This window comes from Taudactylus pleione, unplaced genomic scaffold, assembly GCF_031769625.1.
Source record: "Taudactylus pleione unplaced genomic scaffold, aTauple2 ptg000611l, whole genome shotgun sequence".
Classification (NCBI taxonomy): Eukaryota; Metazoa; Chordata; class Amphibia; order Anura; family Myobatrachidae; genus Taudactylus; species Taudactylus pleione.
In genome coordinates this window covers 5,299,044-5,319,131 of record NW_028285013.1, presented here as the reverse complement: position 1 = coordinate 5,319,131, position 20,088 = coordinate 5,299,044, and the positions used below count along the sequence as shown (strand labels likewise).

The 20,088-nt window shown below is 48.3% G+C and overlaps 1 protein-coding gene across 1 annotated transcript in view; it reads left to right on the top strand.

Moving 5' to 3' along the window:
• Window positions 1-20,088, top strand: part of LOC148480540 (transmembrane emp24 domain-containing protein 11-like) — a 38,122-nt gene that overhangs the window by 5,913 nt on the left and 12,121 nt on the right. Inside the window, exon 3 of the mRNA XM_088454252.1 lies at window positions 4,611-4,736. Coding sequence (XP_088310378.1) covers window positions 4,611-4,736 — 126 coding nt within the window. The remainder of the gene's footprint in view (window positions 1-4,610; window positions 4,737-20,088) is intronic.

Genomic DNA, 20,088 nt, shown 5'->3' with positions numbered 1-20,088 from the left:
CATCAGTGAGATGACTGCATGTATCTCACTGTAAAAAGCATCTAAAGAGTTAAATTAAGAAAAAAAAAACGTGAGGTCACATCCCAAAACACAACCAGCCCCGGACTTTGCCAACCTTGTTCTGGTTGACTAAGTACAGGGAAAAAATGACGTAGGGTCTCCCTGTACTCAGTACAACCAGCACAGTGCTATGGGAAGCAGAGCTGGTTCTGGATTTACAGGGAAAAATTTGTGTAGGGTCCCCCTGTAAGATCCAGAACCAGCCCTGGACCCTTTCTAATGGGGGACTGATGCCACAGCCAGGGGAGCCCTATCACCGGGCCCCCAGCCGCAGCATCAGCCCTGACCGTTAGTCAGCCCAGGCCAGGGATCCCTGGGGAGTTGGTGACCCCTTCATAAAAAGGGGTCTCCCTAGCCTGGGCTGATAGCCCGGGGCTATCCCCGTCACCCCATGGCGGTTGGTGGCGGGTTGATTGTGACAGTGTGGTGTAAAAATAGATATCACTAAACATTGTCTTTCCAGTAGAACTACATGTTCCAGCAAGCCTCCCTTGCATGCTGGTACTTGAAAAACCACAAGTACCAGCATGCGGGGCATTAAGGGCCCACTGGGACTTGTAGTTCACCTGTAAAGAAATGTCCCAAGAAACACACACACCTTACAAAGTATAACTTTAATACATACATACATACATACACACACACACACACTCACACAATACTCACCTATCTTACCTCCATTGGTCCCCTTCTCCAGTAGGCATCCAGGGGTTAAAATAAAAAAACGATAACCCGACCCTCGCATTAAGGAGTAATCAGTCTAACCAGACGGATTACTCCTTCCCGAATGAAACGCACAGACGCGGCTTCATCCTTTGAAGCTTCGTGTCTGTGCGTTCATTGGCTGAGAGAGGTCAGGCCCCACCTCTCAGCCAATGAATGGCTCCCTCCATTGTACTCAATGGTGGGAACCGCAGGATAAACTTTAGTAACCCTCACTATCTAGCCCATCTGTGTCACCCCTGTTTGTCTGACCCTCCCCTTTAGAATGTAAGCTCTCGCGAGCAGGGCCCTCTTCCCTCACGTGCTTCTTCTTGCCTTACTTTTACCTTCATTTACAATGGCACCTAAAACTTGGTTACTGACACCCGGCTGCTTATTTAGGTGTTATGCAGCATTGTTTATAAATCATGTACTTGTCCTGCATTGTCTGTACTGTTAATAACTGTTATCTTGTGTGCTCATTTGTTTCTGTACTTTGTAAGGCGCTGCGGAACCCTTGTGGCGCCATATAAATAAAGGATAATAATAATAATATGGGCAACATCTCCACTTCTAAAAACCGGCTCTTTAGTAAATATACCCGGCCAGACAGTGGACTTCGGGAACAGAGATGAGGGCGATATTGTAATTGAGGAGATGTTGGCTGAGAGCAAGACATTGACTTCCATTTTAGAACTATTGAGTACAGCAAGTGTTGTGACATCCAGGAGAAGATGACCGACAGTCAGCAGGTGATGGAGAAGAGAACCAAAGAGAAGAGATCACCATAAGAGCAGTATATTTGGGTATTATTGGCCGACAGGTGGCATTAGAGGCCAAAGGGGCTGATAGACTCACCAAGAGAAGGGAGAGCAGAAGGGGGCCAAGGACACAACTAAGAGGGGCACCAGTTTGGAGGGGGCAATAGAGAGGGAGGTGATGCTAGGTGTTAAGACAGATAAGGATCGTTTGGCAGGTGGGAGGTGACCATGAGAGCGCTGAATCTTGGAACACGATAGAGTGAAGAAGGAGGGAGCATAAAATGCTGCAATGATGTAGAGGAGGACAAGAAAAAATAAGTGACCCTTGGATTCGGCTATGATGATGTACAGTATGTTTGCTCCAAGCCTGCACAGAGGGATAACATAAAACTATGCCTGGCATACACATTCCCTTTACAAATGATTCAGAGAAGCACAATATTCTGCAACAGAGAAGCAACGTTAAATAATGTATAATAATGAGTATAGGGGGTATTAACTTCCCCAATGTGATGCAGTATAATCAGGCTGCACTACTACGCCATCTTAGAGACTGGATTCATAACTCGCACATATACACGGATACTACGTTGGAACAAGGTTTTTTTGAGAGACATACATCTTATAGCTCTTCTACATCAAAAAGACACGAAAGTAGACCCGGTTAACCGAAATAACCCTATAGTAATGTCTACAAGGAAATTATGGTTAATACTTAAAAATTTAAAGTCTTGATTCTTGCCACAATTACGACACCCTGATTTTCAGAGAGGTGTAGCAAATCAATGTGTCGTTTTATCATCTGTCAATCAGGGGGAATCCGAAATGTTGGCCATCTTATGGACATGACTTCTGAAAAACCATTAACATATGCACAAGCTAAATTAAAATATGGGAATCTTATATCACATAACTTTGCATTTCTACAGGCTCAACATTATGCAGTCTCTATATCTTGTAGGTTAAAACAGGAAGACATTTAATTTGTTGGATAAATTATTACAACAACAGAACCCAACTACAAAAGCTACATCAATTCATTACAACTTACTACATAAACCACATTAGACTATAGCAAAACTAATATGGGAATAACTAAATGGGTGGACACTTCCCTCATTTAACAATAGACGTACTGTTAAAGTCTCTGACTGATTCCTTGCGTATTATTCCAGCAATAACCTATTGTGACACAGTCGGGATAGGGGTCCCTCTCCTGGGGTAAGTGGACTCCCACTTTACACACACAGCAGCCGTAGAAACAGGATACAAGTGTGGGGTTCTCATACAAACTGGTCAGCGCCAGTCTTTATTGTGCCAAATGAATATAAACATAAACAAAACATAAACATAGGTCCTAGCCTGGCTGGTCCTAGCCTAGCTACACAGCAGATTCCCTCTCTATAATAATGGTAGGGCCTATTGCCCTCACCATCAACAAAACACGTAAACAGTACTTACAAGGATTATCAACAAGTGTCTCTGAACAGGCTAGTCTGCCTGCTCTCCCAGGTGTGAGACACTCAGCCACAAACAAACCATACTTATATTAGCCATTTCCAGCTGCAAGCCCTAATGAGCCTGTTACCAGGCTGAAAGGCCCAAAACCTGGAGTGGCCTGTGGATGGAGCCCTCCCTCTCCTCACATCCACACCCCCAGGACCCAAACCGGCTTTTCCAAAAGCCGACACTCTGGTCTGCTTACAAAACAGACTTCTCCTGGGGTTTTTTAGAACACATAGGCCAAAAACCTAGGACAAATGTACCTGCCATTGGCCACTTTACCAGTGCTTCTATAACACTATACATAAATGGTCTATAATTTATATAATAAATCATATGTATCTCCTAAAAAGAGTCATCTTATAGGTCTATCGGATGATAATAGATGCCAAAAGTGTAAAGCCTATGTGCCCAATTTATACCACTGTCTTTGGCACCAAAGCCGTAACTACACTTTTTGGTGCCCTGTGCCAGAAAGAGCATTGGCGCCCCCCTCATTTTTCAAAGGGACATAATGCACCCAAAAAGGGCCATGGCTTCATGGGGAAGGGCCAGGGAAGAGATAGGGGAGGCCAGGAGATGCTGGGGATGAAATAAGAGGAAGCTACAAGCAAGAATGATAATAAACAGAAATTCGACAGGCCCAAACAGCGCCCCCTGACCTGTGGTGCCCTGTACGATGGCACCGGCCGCACTACCCTAGCTACGGCCCTGTTTGGCACTGTCCAATAATTCAAAAATTCTGGTTTGAAGTATGGCAGTTCACAGTAAGGTATTTGTGAGCCCTTTTCCACTAACTCCAGATTGGGCTATATTCGGTATAATACCAGAAGGTGCTCATACTCAAAAGGGCCAGAAAAATCTAATATTAGCGGTTTCAGCTGCAGCACGTAAAAGTGTGCTTCAAATGTGGACACAAGATACTGCTCCAACGATGACTCTTTCTAGGGTAAAACTGTTCTACATTTTCCGAATGGAGTGGGTGGAAGCCTCACTCCAAAAAGAAAAAAAAGAGTGAAACAACTTTTTGAAACTTGTAAGAGTTTTATAGCCATTTTATCTACAGACATCAAAATAAAAATCCCTAAAATGTTTTTACGCAACACAATGATTTGAAACCCAAATATGTATGCAGGAAGATCCAATATCTATAGTACAGTCTGATGGATAAACATAGCCTTTTGTAGATGTACTGGGTATGTTTATAATGCCTAATTAGTCTTATATAAATAACTTGAAAGGTAAAAGAGATAATCAAAGAGAGTAATCAAAAAACGCAAGCAAAATCGTGTCAGAAGAAACAAGACATATGTTGCTTATAGTGTGTTACTGAAATATTATATGTTAATTGTACTCAATTCAGGGAAGCGAAGATATGTCAATTTATTGATTTAATGCAATGTTTTAAAGTATTGTAATGTAATGATTTGTTGAATAAAGATAAAGTATATAAAAAAAAAAAATTAGTATAGGCAAGAGTAGTGGCAGGGCCCAGCTTCGCTGATCCACATAGACAAAATTGGGGCTAAGGTGGCCCACCCTCCCAGTCTTGTATAACTTGTGTTGTCATTGATATATTTACAGGTATTGATATCAAAGCTGTATGGGCCTAACGGGAAATTTGTATTCACTTCGCACTCAGCTGGGGAGCATGTGATCTGTATGCAGTCAAATTCTACAAACCTCATAGCATTCGCTGCAAACAGATTGGTAAGTATCCAAGTTTAGAGATAAGTCTCAGAGGGCAGAATATAAGGACGTACGTGTCTGTCAGTGTCTATGCTGGAGGCACCATAACTCATAACTGCCTAAGCCCCTGGAATGGCCAGGATATTCCCGAACACTGAGGTGACCTCCCAGACTTCGGAGATAGCAGATAGTTCTCACTTGCCTGCCTGGGCGTTGGGCGGGGATGTGTTGTGGTCAGTGTTGGACTGGGCAATGAGGGGCCCACCAGGGGAATCAGTGATAAGGGCCCATGCTAAAGAAGTGTGGTCATTCACCAGAGGGGGTGTGGCCAGCCACCACAGACGCTTGGCTAACCATTAGGCAAATCTTGGTTTAGTTTCTATAGATGGTCACCAAGCCCCTATGTTGAGCAGTGGTCCTTCTCTACCAGGTGACTGTCTAATAAAGTAACAACCTATAATTTGAGGTCTAAAACCTGACACATAGAGGTGGGCCCACAGACAGTGGGGTCCACCGAAGATTTCCCCCGTACCCCTGTGGGCCAGTCCAACTCTGGCTGTGGTGACACAACTACACGTCTCAGTCCTGTAAAAACTGGGCTGTCTGCCTCCAATTAATAATGCAGATTGCTTCATAAGGCCACACATGTTTTCATATCTTCCATTCGCATGTCCCAAAGGACAAGTATGGAAATTAAAGTAGGCCGTTAATGTAGCTGGATGGTGACCCTGTACACAGTCAGATCAGCGTATCATTCCACCTCAATTAGTGGCCTATTTGACCGACATCTGCTTGGGATCGACTGACTCTTTGTACCCATACATACTGCGGGTTGCTGCCAATTAGATCTAAACAACCAAATTGATAGTAAAAATCTCTCGAGCACTTTTGTGCAGCTTCATTCTCAAGGCTGAACTGTTTTTACACCTCAACAATGATTCAAATCCATTATTGTAATTTTTCCAACTGCTCCTTTGAAAGTCTGTTCATGTTCAAGGCACCTAATAGTTCTTCAGTAAAATAGTCATTTCTAATACTACACCTGACGCACACTTCCATATGTTTTACTACGTTTTTCAATGTTTGGATCGTGTCTGTTGAGCAGCGGTGTTTTTGTATCCTTCGCTTAGGAGCTTCTCGAGTTTATTTACAGCCTGGTAAAGGTATGGGCCTGTAAACTGGTAAAGGTCTGTATTATGGGATCAGGACCTCAAGAGGTAATCCAGCAACCTGTGGAGCTAAGCATTCCGCTGGCTTTACTTTTTACGCACATACATTATGGAGACTATTCATCGGGGGTATTTATTAACAATCTCTTGTGGCTGCCTACAAAGAGGGAAAACAATTAAGGAGATAGATAGCGCTATAACTTACGGGTTTAGACTTGGGGGTCTATGTACTAAATCTTGGCTGTTAGGAGCTGATTGGTTGGTACTTTGGGCCTGATTCAGCTTGTGCGGTTCAGTTCTCCAGAAGTCCGAATCCACCCGAATTTCATGAATCCGAGTAAATCTGAGTCGCGGTTCTGATCTTTTTGCAGTTTCGGAATTCGGATTTTAAATCCGAAATTCGGGTTTTGGATTGCATAAAATACATGATTTTAGCTGTTTTTAAAAATTTGAATCTACTTTTTTTTTTTTTAAATCCAGATCCAAAACCAAAGCCCTTGAGGGTGGTTTTGCAAAACCAAATCCAGATCCAAAACCTTGAAGTAGATACAGATCCAAAACTAAAACCAAAACACGTGGGCCTGCGCACATCCCTAGAAAATATGTTAATGAATGCAATTGCACGGCAACCACAGCACTATACCAAGACGCCCATCACTGTATAAAGCCGCCCACTTCCTATCTGCAAGTCAGCGAAAACATCGGTAACATCGAGTAACATCAGAACCATTTGCACAGATGTAGTTGACCTGACCCTACCTCACAAACTGCTAAACTTCCTGTCACCTTTTAGACCTCTGCCAGCGTATTGAATCGCAGGGGCTTAATTTTGCACGCCCCTGTAACGGCGTTCAAATGCACGGACGCGCCTGCGTTCCTTCCACCAACCCCCTTCTCCACCCTCAAACGGTCACTTCATGTCAATCGCTATGCGGTTGGACTGTGTGCTCAATGCGATTCAGGTTGGTTTGCAATGATGCATTCACACGTAGCCGGCCGATGTCTACAATCTGCAGTAGTTTTTTGGGAAACTACGCCCCCTGGCCGCTCGCATCCTACGTCATGTCCGCTATTTATTAGATTAATCGAGTACATCGACCAGGGTATGAGCTGCTCGCTATTCTTGTGGTTGGTATTTGCTACCACAATTTTGCGAGCAGTTCTGGCTATAACCCAGTGACGTGCTCAATGACGCTGCTGTTTTAATTATGCACACCCATAAAACGCCCGTTTTGACCTTTAAGCACGCCTGCGATCGGATCTCCACTCCCCGTTTTCAAGCACCTTCCCCTGTTACCACCCACATACGCCTCTTTCTGTCACTCAAATTATCAGGCATTTGCTATTTTGCGAGCACATGAATTTCGGCCGCACTGACTGGTTCGCGCATGCGTATAACGATCCGTACGCATACGCAGTTGGGCAAACATCGCTTGGAGCGAACGAGCGTCCGCTTACGAGCAGCTCTGAATCAGGCCCACAGTCACTTTAATCAGCAGAGTATAGCGCAGCCAGTGGCGGATTGGGCCTGGGTCCATCCTCCCTTTTCTGGCTTGCTGTCGTGCTGATATGATAGACTTTGCTGCGGGGCCGGCTGCCATGTGATCGGAGCTCAGCTCCAATCAGCAGCATTCCCCGTTCGGGTTTCAGCAGCAGCTTCTGCGCATGTGCAGAAGCTTCTCTATGAGGAGGTAAATGGCGAGGGGAAGCTACTGTGTATTCCCGGCCACATTGTGGAGCCTCCTCATGGCTCCGAGTGCAGCAAACAGCTCGGCCCTGCCCCTCCCCTATCTCAGGGGCAGCACTCAGCACTTCAGCAACAGGGGAGGAGAAGGAGGTAAGAGATGACTTTAGACTGTCACTGGCAGTGATAAAAACTGATACCATCTCATTTAGATCATCCACTCATAAATGTACATGTAACTTGTACTTGTAATTTTTACCTTTAAACTGTGTATTACAGTGTATATATATATATATATCGGACTCGGATCGGGGGGGCTCGGGGGGGTTCGGATTTCAGAAATCCGAACCCGCTCACCCCTAATATATATATATATATATATATATATATATATTAGGGGTGAGCGGGTTTGGATTTCTGAAATCCGAACCCCCCCGATCCGAGTCAGATCCGAGTCAGGCTCGACTTTTCCCGCCTGACTCGGATCTGAAATCAAGGCAAAACGTCATCATCCCGCCTTCCGGGTCTCGCGGGTTTTGGATCCTATATAAGGTACCCGCGTCGGCGCCATTTTCTCACTCGGCTGTGGACAGTGAAGAGGGAGGGTGGGAGTTAGGGCTGGCTGGGCTGTGTAGTGTAGTGCAGAGTAGTGTTGTGCTGTGCTGCTGTTGTCCACTACTTCAAAGTCCATAGGGGCTGTGTCCACTACTTCAAAGTCCATAGGGGCTGGCTGTGTTGTGCTGTGCTGCTGTTGTTAATAGGGGCTGTGTCCACTACTTCAAAGTCCATAGGGGCTGGCTGGACTGTGTTGTGCAGTCAGTTCTCCATAGGGGCTGTGTCCACTCCAAAGTCCTGTGCAGTGTCCCAGTCCTAAAGGGGTGCTGTAGTGTTGTCCAGGGGGTGCTCTGTCCATCAGGGGTGCTCCCCCCAAGTGCTAAAAAAATAATATTTTTTGTGTGTTTGTGAATTGTGTGCGCAGTAGCCGCACGTGCATCAACAAAGTAGTGCCAAGCGTGCGCCTGTGTCATAAGTAAAGGGCCGGCTGGCTTGACCGTTAAAGGGTGCTGTAACCCCCAAAGTACACTCCAAACCAAAAAAATATATATTTTCTGTGTTTGTGAATTGTGAGCGCAGTAGCCGCACGTGCATCAACAAAGTAGTGGCAAGCGTGCGCCTGTGTCATAAGTAAAGGGCCGGCTGGCTTGACCGTTAAAGGGTGCTGTAACCCCCAAAGTACACTCCAGTCCAAACCAAAAAAAAAATTATTTTCTGTGTTTGTGAATTGTGTGCGCAGTAGCCGCACGTGCATCAACAAAGTAGTGCCAAGCGTGCGCCTGTGTCATAAGTAAAGGGCCGGCTGGCTTGACCGTTAAAGGGTGCTGTAACCCCCAAAGTACACCAAACCAAATAACAAAATATTTTTTCTGTGTTTGTGAATTGTGTGCGCAGTAGCCGCACGTGCATCAACAAATTAGTGCCAAGCGTGCGCCTGTGTCATAAGTAAAGGGCCGGCTGGCTTGACCGTTAAAGGGTGCTGTAACCCCCAAAGTACACTCCAGTCCAAACCAAAAAAAAATTATTTTCTGTGTTTGTGAATTGTGTGCGCAGTAGCCGCACGTGCATCAACAAAGTAGTGCCAAGCGTGCGCCTGTGTCATAAGTAAAGGGCCGGCTGGCTTGACCGTTAAAGGGTGCTGTAACCCCCAAAATACACTCCAAACCAAATAACAAAATATTTTTTCTGTGTTTGTGAATTGTGTGCGCAGTAGCCGCACGTGCATCAACAAAGTAGTGCCAAGCGTGCGCCTGTGTCATAAGTAAAGGGCCGGCTGGCTTGACCGTTAAAGGGTGCTGTAACCCCCAAAGTACACTCCAAACCAAAAAAATATATATTTTCTGTGTTTGTGAATTGTGTGCGCAGTAGCCGCACGTGCATCAACAAAGTAGTGCCAAGCGTGCGCCTGTGTCATAAGTAAAGGGCCAGCTGGCTTGACCATTAAAGGGTGCTGTAACCCCCAAAGTACACTCCAGTCCAAACCAAAACCAAAAATATTTTCTGTGTTTGTGAATTGTGTGCGCAGTAGCCGCACGTGCATCAACAAAGTAGTGCCAAGCGTGCGCCTGTGTCATAAGTAAAGGGCCAGCTGGCTTGACCGTTAAAGGGTGCTGTAACCCCCAAAGTACACTCCAGTCCAAACCAAAACAAAATATTTTTTCTGTGTTTGTGAATTGTGTGCGCAGTTGCCGCACGTGCATCAACAAAGGAGCAGCGCCAAGCGTGCGCCTGTGTCCCATAAGTAAAGAGCCGGCTGGCTCATTTCTTAAAGGGTGGTGTAACCCACAAGTGCACTACTCTCCAGCAAAAATAAAAAAATATTTTCTGTGTTTGTGTGCGCCTTAGCCGCACGTATATATCAATATAACATAAATGGAGGACCAAACTTTCTCTGATAAAAATAAAATAGGGAAAGATCAAGAACCACTTCCTCCTAGTGCTGTTGCTGCTGCTGGGAGTTGTTCATCATCCCAGAGAGGAAGTAGGAACATCACTACTTTTACTAAACAATTGACCCTCCAACAGTCCCTAGCGATGAGGATGAAGTACGACAGCAGTCATCCTGACGTATAACTGAGGCCTTGACTGCTATGTTGGTGTCAGACGTGCGTCCGGTATCCGCCATTAGTGCAGTGGGATTTAGACAATTGATGGAGGTAGTGTGTCCCCGGTTCCAAATCTCGTCTAGATTCCACATGCATCCTCAAAGCAGCAGCGACAAGCGTGCGTCTGTCTGTTAAAGGATGGTGAAACCCTCAAAGTGCGCTCCACAAACAATAAAAATATTCTTCTTCTTTTTTCTGTCTTTGTGAATTGTGTGGGCTGTAGCCGCACTTGCATCCTCAAAGCAGCAGCGACAAGCGTGCGTCTGTCTGTTAAAGGGTGGTGTAACCCTCAAAGTGCGCTCCACAAACAATGAAAATATTCTTCTTTTTTTTTCTGTCTTTGTGAAATGTGTGGGCTGTAGCCGCACCTGCATCCTTAAAGCAGCAGCGACAAGCGTGCGTCTGTCTGTTAAAGGGTGGTGACACCCTCAAAGTGTGCTACACAAACAATAAAAATATTGTTCTTTTTTTTCTGTCTTTGTGAATTGTGTGGGCTGTAGCCGCACTTGCATCCTCAAAGCAGCAGCGACAAGCGTGCGTCTGTCTGTTAAAGGGTGGTGACACCCTCAAAGTGTGCTACACAAACAATAAAAATATTCTTCTTTTTTCTGTCTTTGTGAATTGTGTGGGCTGTAGCCACACTTGCATCCTCAAAGCAGCAGCGACAAGCGTGCGTCTGTCTGTTAAAATATGAGATATGGTAAGAACTTACCCTTGTTATCTCTATTTCTACGAAGTCCATAGGGTTCCACAGGATACCTTGGGGTATAGGTGTGACGTCAGTCGCAGGGCACCAAAGAGTTAAGCTTTCAGCCTCCCAGGATGCACTAGGTACCCCGCCCTCGAGCCAAGGCACCTCAGTTAGTTACCAAGCCATAGGCCGGAGGAGGAGAAGGAAGAGAGAGAACAAAGATCTGGACACATACAAGAATCACATTCTCACCAGAGGGAGATGGAAAACCGGTGACCAGAGCAAAGCCCATCTGCAGCACAGGTGCGACAGGGCGGGAGTCCTGTGGAACCCTATGGACTTCGTAGAAATAGAGATAACAAGGGTAAGTTCTTACCATATCTCATATTTTCTACTTCAGGGTCCATAGGGTATCCACAGGATACCTTGGGGATGTCCCAAAGCAGTATCCTTTAAGGGTGGGGACGCTCCTGTGCAGAAAGGAGAATCCGCCGCCCGAAGGAAGCATCCTGAGAGGCGAAGGTGTCAAACCTGTAATACCTCATTAAGGTATGGACAGAGGACCACGTAGCAGCCTTGCAGATCTGGACTGCAGAGGCACCACGTCGAGCTGCCCACGAAGGACCCACAGACCTAGTGGAATGAGCCTTCAGAGAAGGAGGAACCGGTAGGCCTTCATGAAGATAAGCTTCAGAAATAGCCATACGGATCCAGGCTGCCAAAGTTTGCTTTGAAGCATGCCAACCCTTTTTACGGAAGCCATAGAGGACAAACAAAGCGTCCGACTTCCTAAACGAAGAAGTGCGGTCAACATAAGTCCTTAAGGCCCGAACAACATCCAAAGAGGCCTCACCCACGGAAAGACTCGGTGAGTTAAAGGCCGGACCAACGATTTCCTCGTTAACATGAAACTGGGAAACAACTTTGGGAAGAAACTCGGGCCGAGTGCGGAGTACTGCCCTGTTCCCATGAAAAACCAAGAAAGGGGGTCTACAAGAAAGAGCCCCTAACTCAGAAACACGTCTGGCCGAAGCAATAGCCAGAAGGAAAACAGTCTTAGCTGTTAGCCATTTAAGATCCACTGATCCCAGTGGTTCAAACGGCGGTCCTTGGAGAGCCCTCAGGACCACAGCCAAATCCCAAGGCGCCACAGGTGGAACAAAGGGCGGCTGAATGCGGACAACACCTTGCATAAAGGTGCGCACATCCGGGATTGTAGCAATCCTACGGTGAAACCAGACAGACAGGGCCGAAACCTGTACCTTCAAAGAAGCAAGGCGAAGCCCATGATCTAGTCCCGCTTGCAGGAAGGCGAGAATCCGAGACAGACGAAACTCCCGCGGTGCATAACCTCTCGGTCGACACCACTGGAAGAACGTATGCCACACGCGATAGTATATCCTCGCGGAAGACGGTTTCCGAGCTCGCAACATGGTACGCACCACAGAGCTGGAAAACCCCCGGGACCTCAGCATGGCCGTCTCAACAGCCATGCCATCAAAGACAGCCGAGTCAGGTCCGGGTGACGACAAGGACCCTGAGACAGGAGGTCCGGTCGTAGGGGCAACCGCAGAGGACTGTCCACGGACAGACCCTGAAGGTCTGAGAACCAGTGCCGTCTTGGCCACGCGGGAGCTATCAACAGGAGCGTCCCTCCTTCCTGTTTGAATTTCCGGATTACTCATGGAAGAAGGGAGACCGGAGGGAACAGGTATGCGAACCGGAATGTCCACCGGACGGACAGAGCATCCACCAGAGATGCCCCTTCGTCTCTTGTGCGAGACCCGTACACCAGCAACTTGTTGTTGTGCCGGGACGCCATGAGTTCGATCTCTGGAAGACCCCATCTGTCCACCAGTAGTTGAAAAACGTCCGGGTGCAGGGACCATTCCCCCGGATGAACGTCCTGGTGACTTAGAAAGTCCGCCTCCCAATTGAGCACTCCCGGGATGAAGACCGCTGATATGGCTGGAAGATTGCGCTCCGCCCAAACCAGGATCCGAGACACCTCTACGAGAGCCGCCCGGCTTCAGGTTCCTCCTTGCCTGTTTATGTAGGCCACGGTGGTAGCGTTGGCCGACTGGACCTGTACCGGGTGACCCTGGAGAAACCGATGTGCCTGCTGGAGAGCATTGAAGACCGCACGGAGTTCCAAGATATTGATTGGAAGCTCCGCTTCTGTCGGCGTCCACCTGCCCTGGAACAGATGTGGACCCGAAACTGCTCCCCAGCCCCGAAGACTGGCGTCCGTTGTCGACAGGACCCAATTTGGAACCCAGAACGGATGTCCCTCGCTGAGGTGGGTCGTCTGTAACCACCAAGCAAGGGACAGGCGAACCTCCGGGGTGAACACAATCGTCTGGGACTTCAGAGACTGAGGCAGCCCATTCCACTTTGACAGGATCAGGTGCTGCAGAGGTCTGGAGTGAAACTGGGCATATTCCACCATGTCGAACACCGACACCATGGAGCCCAGTAACCTCATCGCCGAGTGAAGAGACACCCGGCGGCTGTGCAGACAACTGCGCATACGTGACTGTAAAGCAGAGATCTTTTCCTCCGTCACGAAGATCTTTTGCTGTCCCGAGTCCAATAAGGCTCCAAGATGCAGAATCCTCCGAGACGGGATTAGAGTGGACTTCTGCCAGTTGATTAGCCAGCCGTGCCGTTGCAGCAGGGCAATGGTCAGGTCCAAGTGGCGTAACAGGAGCTCTGGAGATCCCGCCACCAATAACAGGTCGTCCAAGTACGGCAACATGCGGACTCCCTGCAGCCGCAGAGAAGCCGCCATGACCGCCATCACCTTGGTGAAAACACGTAGTCCCCAGGTTCCAGCGCCAGAATGATGGACCGTAGGGTCTCCATCCGAAACTTCGGTACCCGCAAAGACTTGTTGAGTGCTTTGAGGTTGAGAATCGGACGATACGACCCATTGGGTTTCTGTACCAAAAAAAGATTTGAATAGAAACCCTGGCCCCTCTGGGAGAATGGAACAGGCACTATAACTCCAGCCTGGAGCATAGTGTGCAATACCTTCTGCAGCTCCGTAGCCTTGTTCCGGTCTGATGGTAGACCCGTGGTGAAGAATCGAGCCGGGGGTCTGTGCCGGAAGGAGAGGGCGTACCCGTGGGAGACCACCTCCAGAACCCAAGTGTCTGTCGTAGTGACCGGCAACACTGGGCGAACTGCAGCAGGCGGCCTCCCACCCTGGGATCCCCCAAAGGGAGGCCCGGACCGTCAGGCCGCAGGCTTGTCATCTGGCTTGGGGGCCGGACGTCTGGTACTCCATGCTTGCTTCCGGGGCTTGACCGATTTCCTAGGGCCAGCCTGACGAGGAAACGACTGTGGTTTGGGCCTGCCCTGGGCCCTAAATGACCGAAAGGACGATGGTCCAGAACCAGAAGGAGCAGCGGCCGACGGGAGACAAGCCGATTTGGCTGCCGCCAGCGTGGCCACAATCTTATCCAGATCCGGACCGAAGAGAACTTCTCCGGTAAACGGCAACGCTTCCAGACCCTTCTTGGAATCTGCGTCCGCCTTCCAGGATCGCAGCCACAAGGTGCGACGAGCAGCTACCGCTGCTGAAGAAATTCTAGACACCAGAGTACTAATGTCTAGAGCCGCCTTGTTGATGTAGGTGACCAAATCACGGAGATTGCCAATCAACTCCGCCTGTTCGGCCGGACAGTCGGAATCAAAAGAAGCCTCTAATGAATCCGCCCAGCGCTCCATCGCTCTGGCAACCCAGCAAATGGCCATAGCCGGCCGTGCTGCCCCCCCCCCGCAAGGGAATAAGCGGACTTCAGGTCCGTAGCATCCTTAAGGGAGGACATGGATGGCATCGGCAATGTGGCACTACGGACAAGACGGGTCACGTGAGAATCCACCTGTGGAGGGGATTCCCACTTAGCAAAATAATTATCCGCGAACGGATAAGCCACCACCAGGCGTCGCTGTGGCTGGTATCTTTTGCCAGGCTGTTTCCACGCCTCCTCTAAATGGTCCACCAACTGACCCGAAAGAGGAAAGACTGTGGCATCGCCCTTCACGTCTTTGAAAAAGGCATATTTAGACTTAGCCGCTGGGGGAACTTCGTCCTCAATCACCAAGGCTGTGCGGACCGCCCGAATAAGTCCAGGAATATATACTTTGGACTTAGCATCAGCGTCCTTAGTATGGAGAGGTTCCTGATCATAAGGATCCAGAATCTCCCCATCATCAGACGTCCCTTCGTCATCCTCATAAGGAGCGGACAGAGACGCCACCGGCCGTTTATGAGGCCGCATCACAGACTCCCCTTGCAACACATCCGACAAGTGCTGTACAGAACTCGTCAGGGAATTAACCCACGCTGGCTCCTGAGAAACCGGGAGCGGGGAAATAGGGAGACTGTGGGGTACCACCAATTGTCGTGGGAAACCCTGCATGGGTGACGACACCACAGACTGCTGGGACAAACCCATCGGAGTAAACGCGGGCTGCGGAGCTAACTGGCCCACTAAAGCTGTTAGCGCCTGAGCGAAACAAGCCCAGGGCAGCTCCTCTACCGGTGCTGTAACCGTAAGAGGCCGCGCCATGGACAAACACTGCCGGCAAAGGCCCTCCGCGCTACCCTCCCCCTCCGCTAACGGTACTTTACACGTGGTACACTGTAGCCGGAGGGGAAAATCACTTTCAGACATGATGGCACCACGTATGTGACCCCTCTCACCAATTATATATTAAATAGGCGAGAGACCACCCTGCAGCACCGCACCGCAAGGGCTTAGCAGAAAGAACAGGGACAGTAATAAAGCTGACAGTCTTGAGAAGAAAAGTTACAGGCAGCAGCGCTAGCACAGTCACATACAATGCAAAGAAAATCAATTCCTGCACTAACAGCGCTGATCACTCAACTACACAGACACAGGGCCTGGTAGGACACAGCGCTGCATACACAGACCTGACCACAGCGGAGGAGAGGTATGCAGGGGGACCCAGACCACGATGCTTCCAATGCAGGCTTCCAGCAGCGTTCACCATGCTTCTGAAAAGATGGCCGCCGAGGAGCAGAGAGAAGGCTGGCCTGGGGTAGGAGCGCTGACACAGGGCCAGTCAGCACAGTGCAGAGAGGGCTGTGTGCAGCGGGGGAGGCGCCGGCTGTGAGACAGGGAAGGCGCGCTCCCCTGGCATGCATTTAACCCCTGGGACGCCGCAGCGCTACCGCTCTGCTGCGGTCCGCTGTCCCAGGGGGTAGTGGAAGCGCAGGTTGGTCGCCTGGCTCCACGCTGCAGCCAGTCCCCAGGGAGCCCCCTGCCTGGGGACTTAGGACCATGTGATCAGCAGGGACCCACCGCGGGACCCCGCTGCTTACCTCTGTCCCCCTTGAATCCGGCCATGGTCCGGAACATCTGGGGTCACCGCTAGCTGTGACCCCAGATGCCCACCAGCATCCCCGGATCAGTACCGGCATTCTGGTACCGGCGGGGTGTAGGGAAGACAGCATGGACGTCAGGACTGACTGTCCATGCTGTTCATCCAGATGTGCAGCCACAGCTGCATGAAGAAAAAGCTTCAGGGGCTCTTCTAGCCCCCACTCCAACAGGTGCACCCGACTCCGGCCGGGCACCAAACTAAACTGAGGTGCCTTGGCTCGGGGGCGGGGTATAGGAGGGGGACCTAGTGCATCCTGGGAGGCTGAAAGCTTAACTCTTTGGTGCCCTGCGACTGACGTCACACCTATACCCCAAGGTATCCTGTGGAACCCTATGGACCCTGAAGTAGAAAGGGTGGTGTAACCCTCAAAGTGCGCACCACAAACAATAAAAATATTCTTCTTTTTTTTCTGTCTTTGTGAATTGTGTGGGCTGTAGCCGCACTTGCATCCTCAAATCAGCAGCGACAAGCGTGCGTCTGTCTGTTAAAGGGTGGTGTAACCCTTAAAGTGCTCCAAAAAATAAAAAACTATTTTTTTAATGTGTTTGTGACTTGTGTGCGATGTAGCCGCACGTGCATCAACATAGTAGCAGCGCCAAGCGTGCGCCTGTGTCATAAGTCAAGGGCTGGTTTGGACATCTGGTCCGGACTGAAGGACGTGCCAACAATTTCTGACAAGTCTACTGTCACTGCATATGATACTGTTCTCAAAGCAGCAGCGACAAGCGTGCGTCTGTCTGTTAAAGGGTGGTGACACCCTCAAAGTGTGCTACACAAACAATAAAAATATTGTTCTTTTTTTTCTGTCTTTGTGAATTGTGTGGGCTGTAGCCGCACTTTCATCCTCAAAGCAGCAGCGACAAGCGTGCGTCTGTCTGTTCAAGGGTGGTGACACCCTCAAAGTGTGCTACACAAACAATAAAAATATTCTTCTTTTTTCTGTCTTTGTGAATTGTGTGGGCTGTAGCCGCACTTGCATCCTCAAAGCAGCAGCGACAAGCGTGCGTCTGTCTGTTAAAGGGTGGTGTAACCCTTAAAGTGCTCCAAAAAATAAAAAACTATTTTTTTAATGTGTTTGTGACTTGTGTGCGATGTAGCCACACGTGCATCAACATAGTAGCAGCGCCAAGCGTGCGCCTGTGTCATAAGTCAAGGGCTGGTTTGGACATCTGGTCCGGACTGAAGGACGTGCCAACAATTTCTGACAAGTCTACTGTCACTGCATATGATACTGTTCTCAAAGCAGCAGCGACAAGCGTGCGTCTGTCTGTTAAAGGGTGGTGACACCCTCAAAGTGTGCTACACAAACAATAAAAATATTGTTCTTTTTTTTCTGTCTTTGTGAATTGTGTGGGCTGTAGCCGCACTTGCATCCTCAAAGCAGCAGCGACAAGCGTGCGTCTGTCTGTTCAAGGGTGGTGACACCCTCAAAGTGTGCTACACAAACAATAAAAATATTCTTCTTTTTTCTGTCTTTATGAATTGTGTGGGCTGTAGCCGCACTTGCATCCTCAAAGCAGCAGCGACAAGCGTGCGTCTGTCTGTTAAAGGGTGGTGTAACCCTTAAAGTGCTCCAAAAAATAAAAAACTATTTTTTTAATGTGTTTGTGACTTGTGTGCGATGTAGCCGCACGTGCATCAACATAGTAGCAGCGCCAAGCGTGCGCCTGTGTCATAAGTCAAGGGCTGGTTTGGACATCTGGTCCGGACTGAAGGACGTGCCAACAATTTCTGACAAGTCTACTGTCACTGCATATGATACTGTTCTCAAAGCAGCAGCGACAAGCGTGCGTCTGTCTGTTAAAGGGTGGTGACACCCTCAAAGTGTGCTACACAAACAATAAAAATATTGTTCTTTTTTTTCTGTCTTTGTGAATTGTGTGGGCTGTAGCCGCACTTGCATCCTCAAAGCAGCAGCGACAAGCGTGCGTCTGTCTGTTAAAGGGTGGTGACACCCTCAAAGTGTGCTACACAAACAATAAAAATATTCTTCTTTTTTTTTCTGTCTTTGTGAATTGTGTGGGCTGTAGCCGGACTTGCATCCTCAAAGCAGCAGCGACAAGCGTGCGTCTGTCTGTTAAAGGGTGGTGTAACCCTTAAAGTGCTCCAAAAAATAAAAAACAATTTTTTTAATGTGTTTGTGACTTGTGTGCGATGTAGCCGCACGTGCATCAACATAGTAGCAGCGCCAAGCGTGCGCCTGTGTCATAAGTCAAGGGCTGGTTTGGACATCTGGTCCGGACTGAAGGATGTGCCAACAATTTCTGACAAGTCTACTGTCACTGCATATGATACTGTTCTCAAAGCAGCAGCGACAAGCGTGCGTCTGTCTGTTAAAGGGTGGTGACACCCTCAAAGTGTGCTACACAAACAATAAAAATATTGTTCTTTTTTTTCTGTCTTTGTGAATTGTGTGGGCTGTAGCCGCACTTGCATCCTCAAAGCAGCAGCAACAAGCGTGCGTCTGTCTGTTAAAGGGTGGTGACACCCTCAAAGTGTGCTACACAAACAATAAAAATATTCTTCTTTTTTTTTCTGTCTTTGTGAATTGTGTGGGCTGTAGCCGCACTTGCATCCTCAAAGCAGCAGCGACAAGCGTGCGTCTGTCTGTTAAAGGGTGGTGTAACACTTAAAGTGCTCCAAAAAATAAAAAACAATTTTTTTAATGTGTTTGTGACTTGTGTGCGATGTAGCCGCACGTGCATCAACATAGTAGCAGCGCCAAGCGTGCGCCTGTGTCATAAGTCAAGGGCTGGTTTGGACATCTGGTCCGGACTGAAGGATGTGCCAACAATTTCTGACAAGTCTACTGTCACTGCATATGATACTGTTCTCAAAGCAGCAGTGACAAGCGTGCGTCTGTCTGTTAAAGGGTGGTGACACCCTCAAAGTGTGCTACACAAACAATAAAAATATTGTTCTTTTTTTTCTGTCTTTGTGAATTGTGTGGGCTGTAGCCGCACTTGCATCCTCAAAGCAGCAGCGACAAGCGTGCGTCTGTCTGTTAAAGGGTGGTGACACCCTCAAAGTGTGCTACACAAACAATAAAAATATTCTTCTTTTTTTTTCTGTCTTTGTGAATTGTGTGGGCTGTAGCCGCACTTGCATCCTCAAAGCAGCAGCGACAAGCGTGCGTCTGTCTGTTAAAGGGTGGTGTAACCCTCAAAGTGTGCTACACAAACAATAAAAATATTCTTCTTTTTTTTTCTGTCTTTGTGAATTGTGTGGGCTGTAGCCGCACTTGCATCCTCAAAGCAGCAGCGACAAGCGTGCATCTGTCTGTTAAAGGGTGGTGACACCTTCAAAGTGTGCTACACAAACAATAAAAATATTGTTCTTTTTTTTCTGTCTTTGTGAATTGTGTGGGCTGTAGCCGCACTTGCATCCTCAAAGCAGCAGCGACAAGCGTGCGTCTGTCTGTTAAAGGGTGGTGACACCCTCAAAGTGTGCTACACAAACAATAAAAATATTGTTCTTTTTTTTCTGTCTTTGTGAATTGTGTGGGCTGTAGCCGCACTTGCATCCTCAAAGCAGCAGCGACAAGCGTGCGTCTGTCTGTTAAAGGATTACATCGGTGACAGCATCCAAGTAGGCATGTCAGACAGTCCGTACCTGTACTGGCAGGAAAAAGAAGCAATTTGGAGGTCCCTGTACAAACTGGCTCTATTTTACCTGAGTTGCCCCCCCCTCCAGTGTGTACTCCGAAAGAGTGTTTAGTGCAGCCGGGAACTTTGTCAACGAAAGGCGTAGGAGG